This window comes from Excalfactoria chinensis, chromosome 5 (assembly GCF_039878825.1).
Source record: "Excalfactoria chinensis isolate bCotChi1 chromosome 5, bCotChi1.hap2, whole genome shotgun sequence".
NCBI lineage: Eukaryota > Metazoa > Chordata > Aves > Galliformes > Phasianidae > Excalfactoria > Excalfactoria chinensis.
This window is the reverse complement of record NC_092829.1, coordinates 18,076,512-18,099,727: the sequence shown is the minus strand read 5'-3', so window position 1 is coordinate 18,099,727 and position 23,216 is coordinate 18,076,512. Positions and strand designations below refer to the sequence as shown.

Below are 23,216 nucleotides of genomic sequence, written 5' to 3'. Positions count from 1 at the left end.
CTTAGTTGTATTGGAAGTATCAAGGAAGTAAAGAGAGGACAGAGATTAAGCTAGAAGTGGAATTTAATGCTACAGCTCAAAGTTGCCAAGCTGCTGCTGGACAGTGTCAGGCAAAGTTTTCTGTATAAAAAACTATGGCTTTCAACTATGGCTTTTACTCACTGCCTAGAAATGAGGTGTCAAATAGACTCATGGCAACTAAAAACATTTTTCTTGTTTTCTGAATGAGATGTGCAAGGAGAAATGACTGGCATTTAGATGGGAAAAAAAAAAAAAGTAAAAAGTATTGAGGCAAAATATTAATGAACTTTCTTTGCACTTTCTTATTGAATTCGACAATTATATGTATTTCTTAATATATATACATCTATACTTGTTTCTAGGAAGCATCGCTTGTGTATAAAGAAAGCTTGAATTAAATGAGTCTCAATTAGATCTTTTCAGCTTTCATTATGTCTGTCAGATGCAGATCTGTCTGCTGTGATGTGTGTGTGCTTTGTAAATCCATGTCCCTACCAGTCACCACTTAAAATAACAGTGGTTCCACCTTATTTATCTCAAGGTTGGGTATTTGCTTTCTCTCCTTATGTGAAAGGATTTTCTCTTTTCTGATAATTTGAAAAACAAAAACCAAAACAAACAAAACAACAACAACAACAAAAACTTATCTTTCCATTTTGCTCTCTTTTATCAAGCAGCTTTCAAAATCACTTTTACAAATTTTTAATGCTGCTTTTACCTACTTCACCATATTTATTTACATATTTACATATAGTGAATTCTTATTTGGTGAAAAGCACCGAATCATTAAATGATTAAGGTTGGAAAGGGCCCTTAAAAACCATACAATCATTTAATTACTAAGGTAGATAGACTTCTAAGATCACCTGGTCCAACCGTTGACCCAACACCACTACACCCACTAACCATGTCCCTAAAATCTACCGTTCAAGCTCGATCTGCTCTTCCAGGTGACTTAGTATTGTTCTGAATAGCCCCTTGCCTTTTCTCTGCGGCAGAGGTGCTGGAAAACAGGTGCGGTGTTCACAAGTCACTCCGTCGCTCTACGAGCTCGTCTCGCGGCCAGCCTCGAAGGCTAAGCGGCGAGGCCGCCCGGTGCCGGGCACTGACGTGCCGGACAGCAACGGCAGCCATCGGCATGTGCCCTCGGAGCCCCGCGGCTGCGGGAGACTCTGCTGCACCGGAGAGCGGCGGGAGGGGCCGGGGAACAAGGGCTCTGCGGGGCGGGACGGGGTGGGCATAGAGAGCCGGGAGGGGTAGACCGAGCCCTCTCGAAGCATCTGGCGCGCAGGGCTGAGAACCCTCCGCCGGTCCCGCTGTGGGAAGAAGGGGCGGGTTGTCCAGCAGAGGTGCCGCCTCCCCCGAGCTTTTGCTCTCGGTAGGCTGTGCCCTCTCATCTCGGGAAGCGAGGGGAAGAGTTGGAGAGGGTGGTGGAAGATGCTGTGGCTGCCTGTCGCCTTCCAGTTGGTGCTGGTGCTGTGCAGCCAGGGCACGGAAAGGTGCCCGTCAGCCTTCTGCGAGTGCTCCGACTGGGATGACTACAAAATTACTTGCAGGGACATTCACTTCATTCCCAGCCTTCCAGAGGACACTCAGACCCTGTGAGTAAGCAGTGGTGGGTTAGGAGAGGTAGAAGCTTGTTGTGAATATTCTTATTTTGCAAGCATGAGATGCTCTGAGTAAATGCTCTGTGAGAGGTGTCAAGTGGAAAAGTGCTGTAACTTACTGGGGCAATGCAACAAAGTGGGAAACAGCAGCGAGCAAAATCTGTGTGTGCCTGGCAGACCTAAGAAAAGTACCCCTCATGCCTTACAGAGCTGTGAAGAGATTCTTGACTGCTGGACTTCAACAGTTTGGGGTATTAGATGAGATGAGATTAATTTTAATTAATGGCTGGACTGTGCATGAGCAAACTGAGGGGAAGACTGGATTTTGTGTATCCCATGTATGGAGGGGGCGGAAGGGTAGATCAGCTTTTACAATACAAAAAGGACTTGTATGTACCACCTTGCAGACAGTTTTGTGTACGCTTCTGAGCACTTTCAGCTTCCTTGTCAAAGCCTGACAAAAAGAATCCATGGGAACCAGTAATCCCAATGTACTGATCAGAAAACAAAGTACTTCAGAATAACAGAAGTGTGGAGCATGTTATACTGCAGCAATTTTGGTACTTGAAAAAGTGATAGACATTTCAGAGCAATTCAGGTACGCAGCAGTAGTGTTTAGTTCTATTACAATTACCTTAAGGTATCACATCTGGATTCCTGCTACCATTCCAAGGAATGTCATGTGCCCTATCAGCTCAGAATCTGTGTAAGGGACAGATACTGTGGGGAAATGGAAATGATAGTGGTCATCTTTAGTAAAGCAGCTGAATGACTGTCTGTCTTTTACTTTATAAGTCACAAAAAGTTTCTAGCCTCCAAGAGGAAGTTCATTTGTTAGCAACTTACTCTCCAAAGAAATAAATAAACTCATTTAACTGCAGGATAAAACCATTAGAAGGTGAGTGTTTTAGGTCTTGATAATGTTATTATCAAGACTTTATTTTAATGTATTCGAAGACATTTGAATGGGCTCCTCAAAATTATTTAACACCTAACAGTAAAGGCTTAGCAAATTAATTCCTTATCTGAAAAGACAGAGAACAATTTATGTGTGATGTTTACATTGCTATGTATGATTTTTTGGGTTGTTTTTTTGTTGTTGTTTTTGTGTTGTCTATCTGGATAGTACGATGTAATTTTGCAACAATGCAATTCATAAAATTTTAAAATAAATACGTTTTATTTGACACACTATACTTTCATATATATGGTTCATTTATCTTCAACAAGCAATAAGGTTACTGTATGCAACATACAGTAGGTTCCCTGAAATCTACCATGACAGGGTAGAAAATAAAGCAGCTTCAGTTTACAGGAGAAATATGCTTGTACACAGGCTTTTAAAATCATAGAATCATAGAATCATAGAATTACTCAGGTTGGAAAAGACCTTGAAGATCATCAAGTCCAACCGCAGCCTAACCAGTAGCCTATCTCTTAAAAAACAACCACAAAACAATACCACAACAACAAACCTCTGCTAAATCATATCCCTGAGTACCACATCCAAGCGGCTCTTAAACACATCCAGGGATGGCGATTCAACCACCTCCCTGGGGAGCCCATTCCAGTACCTAACCACCCTTTCTGTAAAGAAGTTCTTTCTAATATCCAACCTAAACTTGCCCTGGCGCAACTTGAGGCCATTTCCCCTCGTCCTGTCACAAGTCAGTAGTGAGAATAGACCTGCCCCACTCTCACTGTAAGAACCTTTCAGGTACTGGAAGACAGCAATAAGGTCTCCCCTCAGCCTCCTCTTCCTCAGACTAAACAGCCCCAGCTTCCTTAGTCTCTCCTCATAGGGCTGATTCTCCAAGCCCTTCACGAGCCTCGTTGCCCTTCTCTGGACCTGCTCCAGTACCTCCATGTCCTTCTTGTGCTGAGGTGTTGATAGTAAATGAGATCACATAATGGAACTGGATGCTTTCTCTGGAAATGCTGGTTTGAGGGCTGAGAAGTACCTCTCTGTACACAGCTTCAGTGGGCTGTTGCAGTTCAAGTGATGTAATCACCAGTTTAAGCACTAAGGAACACTGAGATCACACGCTGTTGTTTAAAAACAAAACAAGAACATGGTGAAAATCTTATTTCCATGAAGAATTATTAAATTTTTTTTTTTTTAAATTATTGTTTGGGTGCGTTTTAATCATCTGAACTAGTTGGTCCAGCCCTTGCAACGTTCTCAAGAAATGGAGCCCTTACATAGTACAAGAAAAGAAAAACAATTCTGTTAATGACAACTGTCATTTTACAGTGTGTAGCAGTAAAGGTAGAACATGGAATGTACAGCCTGATCTGACAATAAATAAGAAAATTCTCCAAGGAAATAAGGAAATTTGGTTTGTAGTTTTCTTTCTGGATCAAGTGTGTATGTTTTCTCTCTATTATCTGAATGGCAGAAGTCTGATGTATATTCTGCTTTCTCTTAAAGTAACTTTGTTTCTTTGTGTGTGAAATCTCAAGACTGCTTATTTTAAAATTTTCTTACGTGGCTATTCAGTTTTGTAGGATTTGTAAAGCTGGGATTCAATGTAGTGAATCTAGGAATGCTTTGCCAGATTTGGAGACGATAACTCTTTTCAGTGCATGGGATCTTGAGACTCCAATTAAAGTTTCATTCCAATTATTCAGCTGGGGCTGTTCTCATTCCTCTGTCCTACTTTAGGTGAGTGGTAAGAGCTGTTTTCTTTGGTTTTGTTTTTAAACAAGTCATGCTAATAAGAAATTACAAAAATTGTATATTTCCACATTCAGCTAGTAAAAAAACCTTTGTGAACTTCAGCCAGGAAAGAGTGTTAGTTTAAAACTGGTTTTAATGTATTTGTCTAAATATAGTTGATATGGGTACTTATGCAGAGTGGCTGAGTGCACAGTTCTTTTTCTTGGAGTTGCTTTTTTTTCTGTTCAAGATTTCAAGTTTTTCTTCTTTCCCCTTTTCCTTTCTCCTGTGCGTGTAATATAGGCAGACCTTGTTTTGCTGGTTGATGCTGAGGATTATATATCCATGGCAGGTCTAAGCAGTACTGAAATATTCTGCTAAATAAAATGAAATTACATATCAGTGCTTTTGTGGTTGCTATATTTTCACATCTCTGCACAGCTGGCAGCCTGGCCTTGTCTGGCCCCATATCACCCCTTTCTGACTCTCACTTGCTTCTGCCTGTGTCCATTCTTGGCTCTACTCCCCCTTTACAATTTTGTAGGATTTATTAGTAATAATGGAATCCCTGTCCCAGCCTCACAGGTGGCAGTGCTTTTCTCTTTCACTGGCACAGTGCTAGGACAGAGAACTTACTAATGGTATCACCTCTTCCCTGGTTCAGTCACTCCTAGTTCCTTCTCTGGTTTTTCTAGTAAGGTATGCATAGTCTTGATGAATAAGATGCCATCAGCAATTACAGGCAGCTGAACAGATGGAAATCTTACCATTCCCCCTGAGAGAGCCTAATTACCCTTAAAGTAGGAATTGCACAGATCAGTTACAGGAAGATTGAAACCTATAATTTACTGTTCTGGCTTCATATAGATTGATAATCTGCATTAATCTGCATTCACAGTGCAGCTTCTTTCCCTCATCTTTTAGTAACTGGCTTTGTAACATCCCTGCAAGATCTTGAGGAAAAACCCTGAGTCATGAATAGCTTATGATCTACTGTCATTTAACTGTAGCAAAAAGGTGTTTCTAACAATTGTGTAAGGGAAATTGTATATGCACAATCTCATCCTAAAATATTTTATAATAAAATGCTGCATACTTGTTAGAGAATTTTGTTTGATTTCCTATTTAATATGCTATAGTGGCATAGGTATTAAAGCCAAGAGAACGCTTTTGGTCATCTGTTCTGGTATTCCACATGAAAAAGATCATATAACATCCCAAAAGCTACAGATAATTAGAGCTCTTGCTCCTTTGTTTGTTTGCTTCTTTGTTTAGAAAAATAATCTATTGGTTTTAAAATAATATTAACAATAGTCACATACAGTTCTTGCCAAATTATTCAAATGGTTGAGAATCTATGATTTTTATCCTATTTTGGCTACTGTTTGTGGCACAAAGAATTGCACTTAGGTATTGAATTTTTCACTTTCAATTGCCACTCTTGAGGAGCCGACCTCTCTGTACTGACTCCAAGAAACTCAGGCTTCTAATTTTGATGCTCTGAACTGCACATAAAGACAGTGCCAGAACTACCCTAAAGTAACCAGTTGGAATAAGTTGCTTGTCTCAGAAGATGAAATCTGTGTTGCTTTATGCCACTAGACTTTTTGCATTCTTTATCACAAAAAATGACAATTTGTTTTCAGTAGAAATTCAAGCAGTTCTGAAGTAACTTTCTGTGTAACTTTTTTTTCCTAAGAGTCCTCTAGTAAATCTTAATAGTATTATAATTGACATTATTTACATGTTCCTATGTGTGGTCATAATGTTTGTCATATGTTTAAAAAAAAAAACAGGGGGGGTGGGGGGGGGGGGCGGGTGAAGGGCATCTTTCTGAATTATAAAGTGTTTCTGGTCATTTAGCAAATGCCTCTAATATTTTTTAGGTCTGTTTCATTTCTATACATACAATCTCAGCACAGAGGTTTTCTTCATCTCACAAAGCCAGATGTCACTTTTTAGTTTGTACAGAATTGCAGGAAAATTTTAAAATGATTTTTGAAATATAATTATTAACTAAAGCATGCTGTTCTATAATCTGTACTCAGCTGGTCAGATTCCAATCCTTATTCTCAAATAAACCTACAAGGATTTCATTAAAACTGGTTTTTACTGGAAATACAGCTTACTGTATCTACTTCTTAGTTCATATGTCTGAAAGAAAATGAAATGAACAAGAAAAAAAAAGCTGAAAATAAAGCTGTAGCATATGCAAATGGTGAGGAAGTGGGGGTAGCTGGAAAAGAAGATATAATTTTGGTGGAGAAGATAAATATTTTCTCTTTTTGTAAATCTGTACTGAAAAGGTAATGCTGCAGCTTGGAATTGTGATTTTCCAGTCAATATGGATGTACATGTTCAAAATTATATCAGGAACAAAAGTCTCATTCTGAACTACACAGATTTCAAAATCATCATCAGGATTGCCTCGGCCTCCTCCATGGAGCCATGTGCAGTTGTGACAAAATATTGCCTCTGAAGATATCCTTGAATAATATTTTCTTTATAATTGCCTTTGCCCATAAAGAAGAAATAAGATTATTTCCTGTTTTATCCTTTGTTCACTCTTTTGCTGTGACAGATACTTCCACTTTTCCCAGATTGCATCTTCCCTGGTGGAGGAAGGAAGAGGAATTTCACCACTGCAGAGGTTTTGCAGGAACATTATATTTTGTATAGTTTGCATTACCACCTGTGCAAACTCCCTGATTGAATGGGTAAAGATAGAACTACATACTTAACATGGAGTCTTTTGATATGTGGAGTCTTTTTATACTCTTTTGGCAAGCATTATCAGAAAGGAAAAGAGGTCTGAGTCGAAAGTAGTTTACTTCATTAATTCCTGAGGGAAATTGTGTGTACTGACACTTTGGAGTGTCCTAGAGCATAACAATTTAAGATTTATTTTACAAGGGAGATAGGAATGACATTATGAGCCTACTCTACTATACCTTCCAGAGATCACGGTGAGCAAGGGAAGTTCATGACGTCTGAAAAAGGCAAACATCATGCATACGTTCCATTAAGGATAACAGGAAGATCTTGGGAAACAAAACCGGTGACTTGTACATATGTATGTACTCTTGAACATCCTTTTTCAGGTGTTACATACATGCTACATCTCCAGTTAGGTTCCATGCAGTGGCAAAACAACTATATCTGTTTTGTTCTTTACTTCTATCTTAATAATTCTCAACATTCATTTTGCCTTTTTGACCTCTGCTGACAGCAATTATAGGCACTTAGTGGTCCTGTAATTAGGAAACAATGGCAGACAGCAATTACAGTCTGTTCTCCCTCTCTTTCTTCTAGGAGATAAACCTCATTGAGGTTCTCTGAAATTTTACATTCCCATTTTAACTTTTTTTAAGGTCATTAATAGACTCTCAACTTGATACTTTAGAAATGCACTTGGAGTCCTCTGTCCTGTGCAGCCAGAGTGAGGCAGGGGGCCCAGTGGAACAGTGGACTGCAGAAGGGCACATAGTGCCAGGTAGTCTCTCCAGAGCTGGCCAGAATAAATCATCCTAGTCTTTACAGTGCATTTGGGTGTGAGCTGACCAATAAAAAGCTTTCTGAACAGATGTTACTAAGCGTATGCCAGGACTTTGAGGAAACCATTATTCAATCTCTATGTTTAAGTATCTGCTTATCCATATAAGAAAATAGTTCAGACTTCCTATGCTGTGTGACACAAACTTTCATACAGATTTCCATTCAGAATACCAGTTTTCCTTAAATGGGGGTATACTAAAGGTAACTGTTGTATATTTTGTTACATTCATTTTCATTTCAAAACAAACTCAAAATAATTCAGTAAAAGAAATCATTGATGCTCTCTGTAGATCCAGGCAGATCACACACTGCCTTGAGATCAAGAGACAGCTAGTATAATTTTAGCATATGTCAGCAGCTCATTATCCATGTTGAAATATAAACTGCAACAAATTCTCTCTAGGTGTTGTCACTGTGCTTACTTCAGTCAGGATCATTGGATTTTCCAGAATCCTGAATATTATTGCTTCTCATTGTCTTCATTAAGGTACTAGAGCCCTGAAATGACTGCAGGATCTTTAGTAAAATAAAATCTGCTGGCATAAATTGGGCTCTTTACATATATGAACATTTTTATTTCTTGAGTAAAATTAGATATATTTTTCACTCTTTAAAACTTGGGGTACAAATTAAGAGACACATAAATGTAGCTGACAAGCTGCTGTGCTCTTAGCAGTCTCCAACTTAGTTTGTTAGGACTTTTTTTTTTGTTGTTGTTGTTGTTATACTTTGGCTTGATTCCTGTACATATTGAGGATGTGTGAGGGCTGAGTCCAGGAGAACACAAAAACATATGTTTGAAGTTAAGATTTTGAGGAACTGAAATTGTACACTGTACTTCTCATTCCTGTTTTGGTAAATCAGCACTTGACAGTAGCCTGCCTGCAGTACATGTGAAGTTATTCCACTATAGGCATTTAGATGTCTTTATAATGCTTCCTGAAATGATCCTGTTTTCAAAATACAATCACTTCTTTTTTAATGACTGTGTTCAGATTCTGTAAATACATGTTATGGTACATACCAAACATTTATTGCTTTTGCAAATATATAAAACCTCTGTGTGAGTCAGATTTGTGAAAAGTTGCTTTCTTAACTGATACCAACAGAAAACATACAATTCTTAGCTCTTAGCAAAATACTCTGTAAACATCTCCAAAATAGTTACAGCATTTTATAATCTCTAGGATTTTCTTTCCTTTTAGATTTATATCAATACACTCCATTCCTCAGTCCAGGAGAAAGCTGTTGTGTACTTCTAAAGAGGAATGGCTTGGAAATTTAATGTTAAAAGAAAACAGTGTAATGAAAACTGACTGCAGCAGCAATTCAAGGTTCAGTGAACTGTACCACTTATAGAATCAAACTGTTGAACATCCTCTGAAATATTTTCTGAAGTTACAGGCTCCATGTTGAGGTGGATTGAGATTATCACAACTAATTCTCACTCCAGAATGAGTGTGACAAGGAAAAGACAAAAAATAGTTTCTACTGCCAAATTACCTTTGTCTTATATAATCATGTGTAGCACTGTCATTTAAATAAGCTTCTTCTTAACATGTATAAAATAAGCATTTGTAGCCTCTCTGCTTTTGTCTTAAGCAAACTACATGTGCAATTAAAGCATACTGAGATAATTTCTACTCAGAATGGGAATAGTTCTTTGTTTTGCACTTGTACAGTTCCTAGCACTGGCTGTGGTTCCATGCCATTAAAAAGGAAGCCTAAATGCTGCAAAGATACAAGAACGATGCAAGGAATGATAAGAAATGGGGGAGGGGAACATGTATTTATTTCAAGTCTAGACTATTCTAGTCTTTCCTCCTCTCACTCATTCCTATTCTTCATTTGGTAGTTGTGATGTGTATGTGTTGCAAAGCAGTGCTTAGTTAGAAAATAATTTCAAGAATCCTGAAACCATATTATTTATGACTTGTCAACAGCAGTGTTGCTACATTTACTTATTTCCATTAAGGTGGTGGGATTACAGAATGCTATGCCTTTTAAAGAAAGATACGTACCCAAATTTAAAAACATGAATGACATTTGAAAGAAAATTTTAAAAGCACAGATGTATGTAAAATGCAGTATTTTGGAAGCCTGATATGTTGTACCAGGTGCATAAAGTTATTTAAATGACAACCTGGAAGACAACTGATATTTTAATGAATTTAGTGTGCTTAATGATATTTGGTAGAAAAGTAATCAGTTATTTGAAGAAAGCTCATGTCTGGCTTGGACTTCAGAAATAGTTAAATAATTTTACACATGAAAACAGCTTACTGTTATTTGAAAAATAAACAAACTTCAACTGAAACATGCTGCTTTCAAAAAGAGTAGAGTTTAAAAGTAGTGCATGCAGAATATCTGGGTACTGCAAAAGGTTAAGCAAAAATGTGAAAAATACAGCCAATGAATAAGTTTCATGCCTATGTTGTGTTTTATATTTATATGGAATATCCCATCACGTACTTAACATGACTTCTACTTTCTTTACTTGATGCAGAAACAGCAGTTATATTTTTGTAAGTACCTAGCGTACCATGAAGTTCATTGACAATTTTCTTTGAGTAATATCACATGATATTATAAACTGAAATAAGCTGATAATTTCAAAGTTGACTACCAGTTTTGATCAGAACTCATTTTATGAATGTAAGGTAAAATGATACAAAGATGGTAACAAAGATGGTAACAGATATTCAAAAAGTTATTTATAAGGAAAGACTCACCAATATGGATGCCTTCACTGGGAAATGCTGAGAAACAATCTCCAAGAGATGCCACCTTAGTGGTGGTCAGCCCTTAAATGAGGTCTAGAGGAGATGGAGTCAAGCTCCACCCCTTCCAGGAGCACAGCTAAATTACTCTCACCTGTGTTCCCACAGCTGACCCAGCACTTGCCTCAGCTGGTTAATCAGAGGTTCAGGCTGTGATAACCAATTTCCCATACAATGAATAAGTCTGTGGGCTTGGAAAAACACTTCCTCTGCAAAACAAGCGCTTAGATGATTTTTAGAATTTTAGAGGTTTCTTTATCGTAATGTTTTCCATATTGGTACATTGTATTTCTGACTTAATGTCTGTTCAACTTTGCTTTGAATAAGGAGCAAACACTTAAAACATCTTTAGTGGGTACAGCTGATTGATAGTCCTACTGTTTATACATAATGTCAAAAACAAAGGCTTTACCTTAGAACTGGGCAGAGCAGTCGTACGTTATTTTTGTAATGACCAGTTTCAGTTTGGCATAAATTGAAGTGCAACTAGTCTCCATTAGTCACCATTTATAATCTCATATCCCATTTATATTTTCCTTCAAGTTCTTCAAATTTTTATTAGCTTTTACTGGTTGATATATATATGGAAGCATTATCTTCAATATGTTATCTTCACTTCATCTTAATACAAAGGAATAATTCTAATTTACATATTGTCCAGCCACCCTTACGTAGCACTGAAAAGCATATCAAACCATTAAGCAATTATAATTTCCTAATTGTTTGTTTTCTTCATATCTTAGAACTTTTTTATTCAACTATTATCCTTCATTAGATTTCTCTGTGATTGCAGTTGCTCACAGAATTCTTCCTTACTAGTTTTTGGGTAGTTTCAGTATCTCAACTGGAACTTAACCTCTGTCTTGTAGACATTTATATCACATCATTTTTTCAGCTCTGACAGTTCTGAAATCTATTGAATTTCATTTTGTTTGCTGGCAAGTGACAAGTAACATTTAGCAGAGTTAGCACTTCACAGGAAGTCTTCATTTTTTACTTACATCCAGCAAAAAAAAGAAACAAACAATCAGTGATCACAAACTGAGCAAGAAAAAGTTCTGTAATTATAGATTGGTGTTTTCTGCTTGCTAAATATTAGTAAGGAAGGAACCTAAAATCAATTCTTATTTCTCTGACAGCAGCACTGTGCAACTTAGTGTGTAGGAAGAGGATATGTTAGTTTTAAGAACTTATTTTTCTCACAGAATGATAACCAAAATCTGAGCAGAGAACTTCTGTTCTGAATGGCTTTAGCATGTCTTCAGTTTTTTAGGGTTGTGTCAGTTTTGATATACAGTTTATGACATGCCTTTGGACTTCTGCTTAACTGTGGGAAAACAGCTAAGCAGTCCTTCACCGAATTCCTGAGTAGTCTCCTACTTTTAGCATTACTTTGCTTTGAGCCTTTTTGACAGTTCTACCACATTGTATGTAATACTAGGGTTAGACACTAGGTGGTAATCATCTTCTGGTCAGCTAAGTGCATTTGTTTTTCTCCGTTGGAAGACTACTATGAATTTATTACATAACAATAAAAAGAAATATCATTAAAATGAATCATTAAAATCGTTTAAATGAATCAAATATGAATCATTAGAAATGAATCATTAAAATGAAGCAAATATGCGTAAGTCTGAATTCTTCACAGTCCTTGAACTTGCATTCCTGTTAGTCAGAAGCAGGGATGTTCCTGTGCAGGTCTAAAATATTTTAAAGTCTATGTATTTTACAAACTAAAGCAACAAGAAGAAAATGAACAAGGAAAACAAAACAAACAAACACCAAAAGGAATAGCTTTTTTTCTCATTGAAGGCTAAATGTGGGGAACAATCTTCTCTGAGGACTGTTTTGGAAAATCATAGGAATCAAAGAGTGAGGTGTTTCAGTCACTAGCTGGATATTTGAAGTACTTGATTTTTGACTAAGAAACTCTGCTTTCTAGGCTGACAGATGTTTGGTGCAGAGGGAAGCAAAAACATGAAGTTCTGAACAAGCAGCCTAATGTTTTGTTCAGGCTTCATTTTCTTAAGAGATGCAATGTGAAGCCTCTAAGGGACATGCAGGATAAACTTAGCTGCAAATATCAAAGGGGAAAGAAAATTTTAAAACTCCAACTGGATTAGAAATCAGAGACCCGTGAAAAGAAGAAATGCAAACTAAATGCCCCCATATAAAACTTAAAATGATTTACTGAAATATTTTATTGCTATTTTAAAAACAACTCATTTGGTAAAAATGTGATTTGCTTGCTTCTGCAACTTTTCAAGTCTTGATAGCATATTTATAATGAAAACAGCCTCAGACTTTTGGTTCTTCTTTTTGAAAGATTTTATGAAATCTAAACTGAAGCCATTTTCCAGATTTATTATTTACTGAAGCTTTCCATCTGAATGAGAAAATAAAAGCAGAAATAAATGGAAGTGCTCAGGTTAGCATAAGGACAATCTTTCATTCTCATGTGTGTCATCTTTTCCTTAATATAAAAAAAATATTAAATGAGCTATTAAATATGTAATTTCTTACTGCTACTGTTTTTCTCACATGGAAAAGAAATGTGTGTTTCCCCGGTAAATTCTTCCACTTTATTCTGAAAAAGAGCTTACTTTCTTAGTGAAGGTTCTGTAGATTGCTGGATACTGGACTCACTTGCTAAACTGCAAATTAAAATATTTGCTGAATGTTGGTATATTTTTAAACTCTAGCAAGTAGATAATATAATAAATTTATAAGCTGCTTAGTTAAAATACAGGGCTAAGTTACTTCATTGTGCTATTTTTGAGATAACAGAAGCCTTATCTAGGAAGTTGTAAGTGTAGAGCCATTTAATACTACAGCAACTTTGAGAGCAATGGATTCATATACGTTATCCAGAATTCCCATTCTTTTCTGATGGGGTAAAACGTCCAGGCACGTCAATAAAAGATAAATGTGAACTCACTTAGCCCATGTGTAGCTCAGTTCCCTACATGGCAAAGATGGAGGTTGAATGTTTGACTTAAGAGCAGGAGATCAGGAGGCGGCTTACAATAGTGTTTAAATTCTTTTCTGGGAAATGGGATTCAAGCTAAGTACTAACCTCTGTAATGATTGGTGTGAGAAGTAAGTATGACATTATGAGCCAACATCTTTTAGATGAAGAGGACCAGAGGGATGTAAGACAGGTTAAAAGCAAGCCTGGATAGTTGCAAATGGCTTAGCTATGCTTTTCTTGGCTTTTGGGTTCTAACAGTCTCCCAGAGAAGCCTACGGGTAGCTTCCCAGTGCAGACCGTGTTACTGTTAGCCCTATTTATGGGGCATGCTGCTGACTCATGCTCAGCTCAGTGTTTACTAGGACCCCTAGATCTTTTTCTCCAGCGCTGCTTTCAAGCTGGGTGGCCCCCAGCACATACTAGTGCCTGGGTTTTTCCCCTGCAGGGGCAGGACTTCATGTTGACATTTGTGAGGTTTCTGTCAGCTCATTTCTCCAGCCTGCTGAGATCTGTCCACACTGTTCTACTTCAATACTTCTTAAAGTCTTTCTGAAACAGGAATTTCTCAGTCATCATTTTCAATTTCCTAAAAGGACTGTAAATACAGACAGATGTTGAAACACAACAGCAAGGTCAGCAGGCTGTAGATGGTTATTTCTTGTAAATATTTTGCCCAGGGTTGTGATCCTAAGAGGAACCAGTTTTACAGAGTGGAGGAGGGAAAAGAAAGGGGCAGTACTAGTGTGGATGTCAAGGTGCTACGGGAGCAGGGGCATAGGGTGGTATACTCCTGGACAAACAGATGTTCCCCTACTCAAGAGCTTGTGGAAGCTGAGGTACTAAATTTAAGAGAAACATCAACCCACTTTGGATAAATAACCTTTGGGTTCTCTTTGCTCATGCATGTAATGTGTATATATGTACACATTACATATATGAGAAGAAAACAGAAAACATTATTAATGTTTGTTCATTTATTTCATAGAAAGTTCTTAGGAGAAGCTGTGGGAAATGACTGTTAGTTGGCTGTATATTATGTAAGTATGTTCCCAGATGTACTGGAAAACAAAATATGACCTCCTTCAGCAATGATTGGTTGTAACTGTAAGTCTAAAGAAATTATAGGATAATTTTCTAAAGCATTGCCTCCTCTTTATTAGAACAGTCAGTTCCATTCTGTAAAGAACTTGGCTGTTGATATATATCTCCCTTAAGTATTGCCTGTTTTTCTGAAACCTCCTGCAGAATGTTGAGATACCTATTTCTGTTCTCTCCTGAAGTGCAGCCTTGCCTGAACTTAAGAAATAACAGTCTACCTGCCATACACACATCATATGTTTATGAAATAATGGTGTATTTACTACAAAGCGTATAGAGAATTTTATGGAGATAACATGCAATTGCTCTTTACTTGAATTTTGGCTGGTGAGCACACTGAGCAAACCAAGGTGCAAGTGAAACAGGAGTAGGAATAATGTGAGGATGGAAAAGCTGGGAAAAGAGAAGAACAGAATTATTAGAGCAGAGCTGGAGATGTATACAACTATTTAATGTTAAACTTTACTTAACAGAGAAAATTAACTGGAGAACTTTTATTTCCATAGGAGGTTTATGGAGACTCACCTAAAAACAATTCCAAGTGAAGCATTTTCTAACCTCCCCAACATCTCTAGAATGTAAGTTCAATTTCTGATATTCTTTTACCTCTCTATCAAAAATTTAGATCTGTGAGTAATCATCCAATTCTTTATAAACTAAACAGCCTGTTGGAAGGCATACTAGGCTTTTTGTTTTGTTTTTTAGTTCAAATGACATATTATATTACTGCTTCAGACTAATTATTTGTTTTTCTGTTTTTTTTTTTTTTCTTGAATGATTTGTAACTCATTTCACTGGAGACCCTTTTCTTTTCTAGAATAGGAATGGTTTTCCACAAAAGCACTAGTACTTGTTTGACACAAGGAGGACTTCCATTGTTTCGTGTCTTTTGTATATAAAACACATGCATGGATACAGTCCATAAATGAGGAGGCAGCAGCATCTATACACTTGCTTCACATTAACTTTTTTTGCAAGTGGCCGCCTGTTCTCCATCTGCCCTGGCTGTTGACATCAGCAGTTCTGAGAGAAAGGTGTACCAAGTTTTTTACTTCCTCTTTGTGTCTTGCCTTTAATCCCTCACATGGCTAATTGATGCAGGAAATTTATCTGACATCTCCCAGTTCACTCCCTAGAAATAGTTAGTAATTTGGAAGGGACCTCAGAAAGCCTCTTGTCCAACCACCGGCTCAAAGTTCTGCCAAATATGAAGTCACGTTGTTCAGAGCTTTATCCAGCCTGGTTTTCTGAAGTTTCAATAAAATAATAGAGACAGTATTTACTACTCCAAATATACTTATTTCTTTTGCTATATGACTTCCACTATACAGTTTGCACAAATAAACCTTTTTTTTTCCCCCTCTGTGCTGAACAGAAATGAAGTTGTCCTCTTTATGAACCTTGTTTAAACAAGAATTTTAGAGCTATTATGTCCTTAAGTTCATGAGTATCTGTGTACTCTTGATAGTCAGAAGTAGAGATTTGTTTCCCTTTGCTGCCTTGCCACAGGAATGAAACAAAAAGCATTTCAGTGAAATGCTCAAGTGCAAAGCTAATTCCTATCAGAAATGCATCAGTGCACTCAGGTGCATATGCTTCATTCTGGCAATACCAACATTTAAAAAAATGTTTTATAAGGTATTCATATATAATAGAAATCTATAGAAGTTGAAAAGTCTTGGTAGAAGTACTCTGTCCCTTCTGACTTTGAACAGATTGAACACATAGTACTTTTAAAGTCAAAGACAGATAACTTTTTCCTAGGCTCTGAGGAGCCAAAGAGGGCATCAGTGATGCTTTGTGTTGCATCTGTGAGTTCCTGATGAGTAGCTTCCCACACAGTTTTCTCCACAGCTTCTCCATACAAGATAGCAGCCCCATGCAGAGCATAACATTTCATTTGTGCTCTATATCTCTCTATGCAACACAGTGTGGTTTCACATCCTGTGCACACTGATTCTGTGCAGAACAGGACAGACGGTGTTGAAGCTAGTAAAAGCAAAGGAAGGTGGAGAAAGGGAGAATGAAGAACAGTGAGTTCTTTGTTCCTTGTGGTTACTGCCACATGCAGTCCATTTGAAGTGCCTATTCAGAAAAAACTGAGAATTCAGCAATGGTGATTAAAAAGTTATTTATCTGTGAACAGACCTTCTCCAGTAGAGAAGATGTGAATTTGGTGTTTAGGTTGGCATTACATTCATATTGGATGTCAGAAGCATTCTGGAAACCTGCAAGTAAAAAACAGCTTGCATGGGGAAGCACTGCTGAGTTATGCCTTCAAATTGGGAATTTAAATACACTTTCTGTCTCTTCCCAGTGTAACACCTTCTGATTATGATTGCTATGATTTTTATTTCTTATATTCATGTGTTGTATGATGTGCTCATCAACCAAGACACTGGCTAGTGCAGAAGCACTCTGAGCAGTTGTGAGTAAATATTTAAGCACCATTAATGCCTCTTTCTCAGAACAGACTGAATATATTTGCTCATATTTGATGAGCCTTTATCCAAGTGACGTTAAGGCAAATAAAACTACTCATATCATCAGTGATTATGTCATCTAATTAGCATAAACAATTGCAAAGCAGAAAGCAGAGGCCAACATGCCAAGAGAATATGCTGTTTCCTTCCCACTGTCACCCTGCAGGTTTGTGATGTAAAACTGAAACTCAGGCAGCTCCAATCCAGACAGCACAGTACAAATGGGACATGTGGACAGGTGGGAATGGTAGGCCAAATAGATAGGCCCTGGCCTGCCTGGTATCACCATCAGTACTATGGGGCACACAAAAGGTGGTCTTAAATTCCCAGAACCAGCTGCTTGTCATGAGGATGCAATGTTTGCTTCTTCTCTGGTTTTCATTTAATTTTCTGTCAAGCTGATTTTTATATAGCTGTTTGCTACACACTAACTATCTTTTGGCTAAAATGCGAGCTCTGCTAAAATTAAATAATTCAGTCTTCTGTGAAGAGTGGAACTACAATTTCTTGAGTGATAGACATTTAGGGCTTATAGAAGGATAAAATTAAAGCATCTCAAGTAAACATCTAATTCTGCAATATTCGATCACTGAGCTACAGCCTGGAAATACTTTATTATATTCTTCTTTTATTTTCTTCCTTCATTTTGGAAGAACCAAATGGCTTTTTGGAAATAATATTACTGAGAAAGGAGAATCTGCTGGTTGTAGAATCTTTACTGGTTACTTTCCTGATATCTTTTCAAACATTGCTGAATACATCTTCAATTACCAATATAAAGTACATCTCCTGTTGGAAAAGTTGAAATTAGTTCTACCTTGCTCCAGTATAGTTAGGACATAAATTCCACTGGAACAATTAATGGTAATTAATTAGTTTTTCCCTCAGATATACATAAACCTGACTATTTACTTGACAGCTAAGTTTTCTTGGAGAACACCAAAATGATCTTAACTGGGAAAAGAAAATAAAAAGAATTCTGAAATGTGAAATCTTTGTATTTGCTGCTTAATTGCATTGCTGTGCAGATGTGATTTAGCGGTAGCACAGCAAATTTAAGTCTGTTAAAACCTCCTCTACCTACCGCCACCAGTGCTGCCTCCCATGGCAGGTGGCACAGGATGAGGAGAAAAAGTGGCTTGCTGGGCACTGGCTATGGTTAGCCAAGGTCTGTGACTTGTTTCCTTTTCTGTTTGCTGGTTTTTAGTTATATCTCCATAGATGAATCACTTCAGAGACTGGAGGCTCACTCCTTCAGCAGCTTAAGTAAAGTCACTCACATGTAAGTACTGTAATTAAATAAATGTAAGTAAATGAACATAGTGATAAAATTTGAGGATGTGTGGAGTAACGTGTTTGTTGATGTATGAATTGTCATTCCTTTCTCCTTTGTAGCTAAATATTCTCCTTATTTCTTTTCTCTGTAACATGCAAGCTCTCGCTCAATGTCAAGTTTAAATAAACCAGTAGCTCAGAATTAATTCTGTCAAATTACTAAAAGTATAAAATAGTAACATGGTAAACACTATATTTCCTTCATAGGAAAGTTTCCTCCTTTAAGGCTTGTCATGGTTTTGTGGTGTTGCTGTCAATATTCCACATCATAACATCTGAATATAATCTGAAAATATATAAGTCTATTTAATCTTTTCTCAGAGAAAGAAATTGAACTAAATGATCTCTTAACACTGCTCTATTTTCTGTATTTTTTCCCCCTTTTATTTTATACACTGTGAAATGGAAAGTATAATAAAGGGGATAGTATCATTACTGTTGTTTCGTATAGGGAGTGACTAATACCAGAAAACTGATGTGCTTCCCCTGAAAATACCTGATAAATAAAGCTAGGAACAAAGTCTACATTCCTGACTTACTTTATTCCAATAACATGGCTACTATATTATTGCTGAAAATGCTTTACTGGAAGACTTTGATCTAATAATGGTCCCTTCTATAGGTACTTTTTCCAGGGCTGTCTACCTCATATTTTTTCCCTTTCTGATTCACAGTTGTTGTGTCTCTAGGATTTCTTGTTTAACAAAAATGAACTGTCAATGAAACATTTTCTGGCATCACATTTTATAAACAGTGAATTAAGTGTTCGGCACTACACAGCACATATTACTCATGTGGTAGTTGTCTTGTGGTTCACCTTTTCAGAAACTGAAGATTACATAATGTTCTTGGGTCATCTATTCCATTGCAGAACCTTCTATTGTTTCTGTGTTAGAATCAAAGAAAATGTACTAAGAAAAATCTCCCTCAGGATATTAATTAATAACACAAAAATGCACTCCTTCAAAGGGAACTGTAGTGAAAGCTTTTGAATATAGAATCATAGAATTACCCAGGTTGGAAAAGACCTTGAAGATCATCAAGTCCAACCACAGCCTAACCAGTAGCCTAACTAAAAAAAACCCTTCACCAAATCATATCCCTGAGGACAACAACAAAACATCTCTTAAATACATCTAGGGATGGTGATTCAACCACCTCCCTGGGGAGCCCATTCCAGTACTTAACTACCCTTTCTGTAAAGAATTTCTTCCTAATATCCAACCTAAACTTGCCATGGTGCAACTTGAGGCCATTTCCCCTCGTCCTGTCACTTGTCACTAGTGAAAAGAGACCTGCCCCACTCTCACTGTAAAAACCTTTCAAGTACTGGAAGAGGGCGATAAGGTCTCCCCTCAGCCTCCTTTTCCCCAGACTAAACAGCCCCAGCTTCCTTAGCCTCTCCTCGTAGGGCTGATTCTCCAAGCCCTTCACAAGCCTCGTTGCCCATATAAACTATGTTTCCATAATTTGTGCATTTTCAAGTGTGTGACTATTTTAAAGGACTGGTGGATGGAGCTATTGTGTTGTCAGTACCTCCTCTAGCACATGAAGGCTCTTCTAGAAGCTACCTGCTATTCTTCGGAATGCTTCAGAGTGGAGCACCCAAATGACTGGCTGTAAGGCATTATATCCACACCTGCCATATAAGCCTTCCAAGGCATATCTAACCATATTCATACACTTGAGACCCATTATGTTGTTTTGGCTTGTCATGCAATCTGCATGCTTCTGTGTCACAGCTCCTCACTCTCTTCCAAAAGTCAGGCCAGAGCACACCAACAAGACTTAATACCACCAGATTATCACATCCAGGTCAAACCCATGGCCTGCATGTGCCATTCCACAGTCTGTATAGAAGTCAGTGGAGCTCAATGGTATCTACACCTACTTCACATATGGTACAGGCTCTCCAGGAGGGCTGGTGGGGAGAGGATTTTGCTTTGGTTATTTAGGTTTAATGGAGGACTTCTTATATTTCTCACAAGGAAATACCACACAGAAAACACAAATAGACAAGCAAGATACAGTTTTTGTTTTTTCTGATGAAAGAATCAGAGCAACTTCTCAAGATGAGACACTAGGAACTTTTACTCACAAAAGCTATAGGCAAAGCCCAAATATTTACTAGTCCATGAAGGGCTCTCTCTACTGCTCAAAAGCACACACTTTTAAAAATCTGTTTGGATGTAAGGCATGCACATTATTTAATCAGAGAATACCCAGACATCCAGAAAACTAGGCAGTTGTATATAAGCTTGAAGAGAAAGCTATTTATAGATTTCACTGTTTTTCTGAATTGTTTCCATAACCAGTCTGATTTGTTAACACTTTTTGTCGGTGAGTTTAATTTACTTTCCAAACAACAAGATTATCTAGGGATAAATGTTATACTGTGCTGTGTACCTTTGTTTAATGTTCTCCACTTACATACTTATTTTGAAAGTATTATTACCGGATAAAGATTATCATAGGTTGTTTTAAAGAAGTTTGAAGTTACTAATAGTTTTGAAAATAAGTCATTTCACAGAGCTTAGCTTTCACAGAATCAATTTTTCATGGAGTTTTTATAGTGTACAATTTTATGTAAATAATCTTTTTTACCCCAATTTAGACTTATACATACAGTTTAATTTTAAAAACATTTGTTTTTCTACAGAACTTCCTATAAGAAAATTTAGTGTTTATGGAAGGAAAGCACTAATCACTTTGGCTTGAGTCGAATGTCATATGAATAGGCATCCTGTGTTCATCACCATTCTGTCTGCCAAGCCTGCTGGTGCGTCTCAGTTTTGAGCTTCAACACTCCATTTTTTTTCTGGTCCATATTCACTTCTCCCTATGCAGCTCCATCCTGACTTCCTGCTTGTATACAACTCTTAGGTCCTCTGTTACTCTAAGAGAAATCTCTGAGCATATTTTGTATTTACACAAGCCTAAACCTCTTGAGTGCTGAGCAAATTTTGCAAACCAAGCAAACAGATCACCTACTGCTATTTAATGAGCTGGATCTCATTTCTGTCATAAGTCATGGTAAAATTCACACTATACTAAGATTGAAATCAGGGCTAAGACTTTGTATTGACATTTTCCCCAGTTACGTTAAGTTGATCTCACAATGTATTCTAAATCCTTGTTTTTGTCATTACTGTTTCTAAGTGTGTTTGTGAGCTGTCTTTGTGTACACTGACAAAACTGTGCTTTCTAGATGCAAATGCAAAAGAGTCTATGTTCCTGTAGTCATACTAACAAGCTGCAACTTGATGGCATTAGACTAACAAGCTTTTGTAACTAGATCTTTGTTTCTCAGGAAAACACTCCTAGGTATGGAATATTCACTCTTTATTTTCAACAGCTCTGTATCTCTGCTCATGCTCCTCTCTCCCTCATTTCTCCCCACCCCTCCATACTCCAAACACACTCTCCTCTTGAACAACCATATGAGAAGCCCTTTGAGGGTGGGAATACAGCCAAAGGTTGTGCATCAAGTGGTTTTCCTTCGTCCATGCAACATTACTTCAAGAGCTAGAGGGACTACTCAACATCTCTGTGCAGAGTGGGTGCTGGGGCACTTCTGCACATGGACAGCCACAGTGCCAGTTCTTGGGATATGGGGCTGCAGAAAGGAGAGGTGGCAGTGTCTGAAGAGTAACTGGAGAGGAAGACTGAAAAGGGAAGAGCTGGCCCTAATAGGAACATGAATGAAAGGGAGTTTCCTTTCAAACCTTTCAAGAGTTTGCCTTGCAAGCATATGACTCACTACGTTAATTCATCACAGTAATACTTGAATGATTATTAGTTTCATTAGTTTCATGGATCTGACTTAAAATTTGTATCTTTTTAGTGTATCCTTGGCATCTTTTTTATTTCGTCCCTAGTATCTTTTTCATTTTATCCCTGGCAGTGTTCAAGAGACATCTGGTTGAAGAGCTATGAGATATGGTTTAGTACCCTGTGGTAGTAATGGTCATGGTAGGATGGTTGGACTAGATGATCTCGTAGGTCCTTTGCAACCTTGTGATTCTATGATTCTATGTATATGAAGTGAGATGCTGTATACTTAGCCAGTCATATTTGCCTGGACTAAGAATAGAGAAAAATGGATTTCTCTCCTAGCTTTTTCTTAATATTAATATTCACTTTGACAGATCACTTTTTTTTTTTTTTTTTTTTTTTGTTGGACCTCTCTCATCCACTTTCTCATCAGTTTTGAAAATAGACTTCTAGGCAACTGGTTGTTTGCTCTTGATTTATGAAGCACCTGCCACAATAGGCCTTTTCCTCTCTTCTTTTTGGACCATGAGAAACCACCTGAATACAAAGTATAGGATGAAATGCAAATATAACTACATTATATTTTAAAGCACATTTCTTTCCTAATCCCAGCATCACCAATTCAAGAAACTCAAACAGCAAGGGCATAAACCTTTTCCCATTCTTCATTGTACTTGAGTTCTTTAAGCTTTTCTCTGATCATGGGGCCAACTGTCTCATCTGGCAATTCTGAATCTTTTATTCTCATTTTTCACTTCCCCTTGTCAAACAGCACTCGCTCTCTCTTGACCTAGTTAATAAAATCTGGTGGAATCTCATTTAACTATCTTGTGCTCCCAGTTTTAGTACCATCTGCAGATTTTGAATTCTTACTTTCAATACCCTCATCCAAACCATTTATGCAGAGTACTATGAATAGCAACACCTGGTGAC

The 23,216-nt window shown here is 37.5% G+C and overlaps 1 protein-coding gene across 2 annotated transcripts in view; it reads left to right on the top strand.

Annotated features, from left to right (window-relative positions):
* Positions 1-1,295: 1,295 nt before the first annotated feature.
* Positions 1,296-23,216, top strand: part of TSHR (thyroid stimulating hormone receptor) — a 41,602-nt gene continuing 19,681 nt past the window's right edge. The window contains exons 1-3 of one of the 2 annotated variants that reach the window (XM_072338966.1): positions 1,296-1,622; positions 15,198-15,269; positions 18,382-18,456. In XM_072338966.1, coding sequence (XP_072195067.1) covers positions 1,459-1,622; positions 15,198-15,269; positions 18,382-18,456 — 311 coding nt within the window. In that variant the 5' untranslated portion in view covers positions 1,296-1,458. The remainder of the gene's footprint in view (positions 1,623-15,197; positions 15,270-18,381; positions 18,457-23,216) is intronic. The other variant, XM_072338967.1, reaches the window with a different exon arrangement.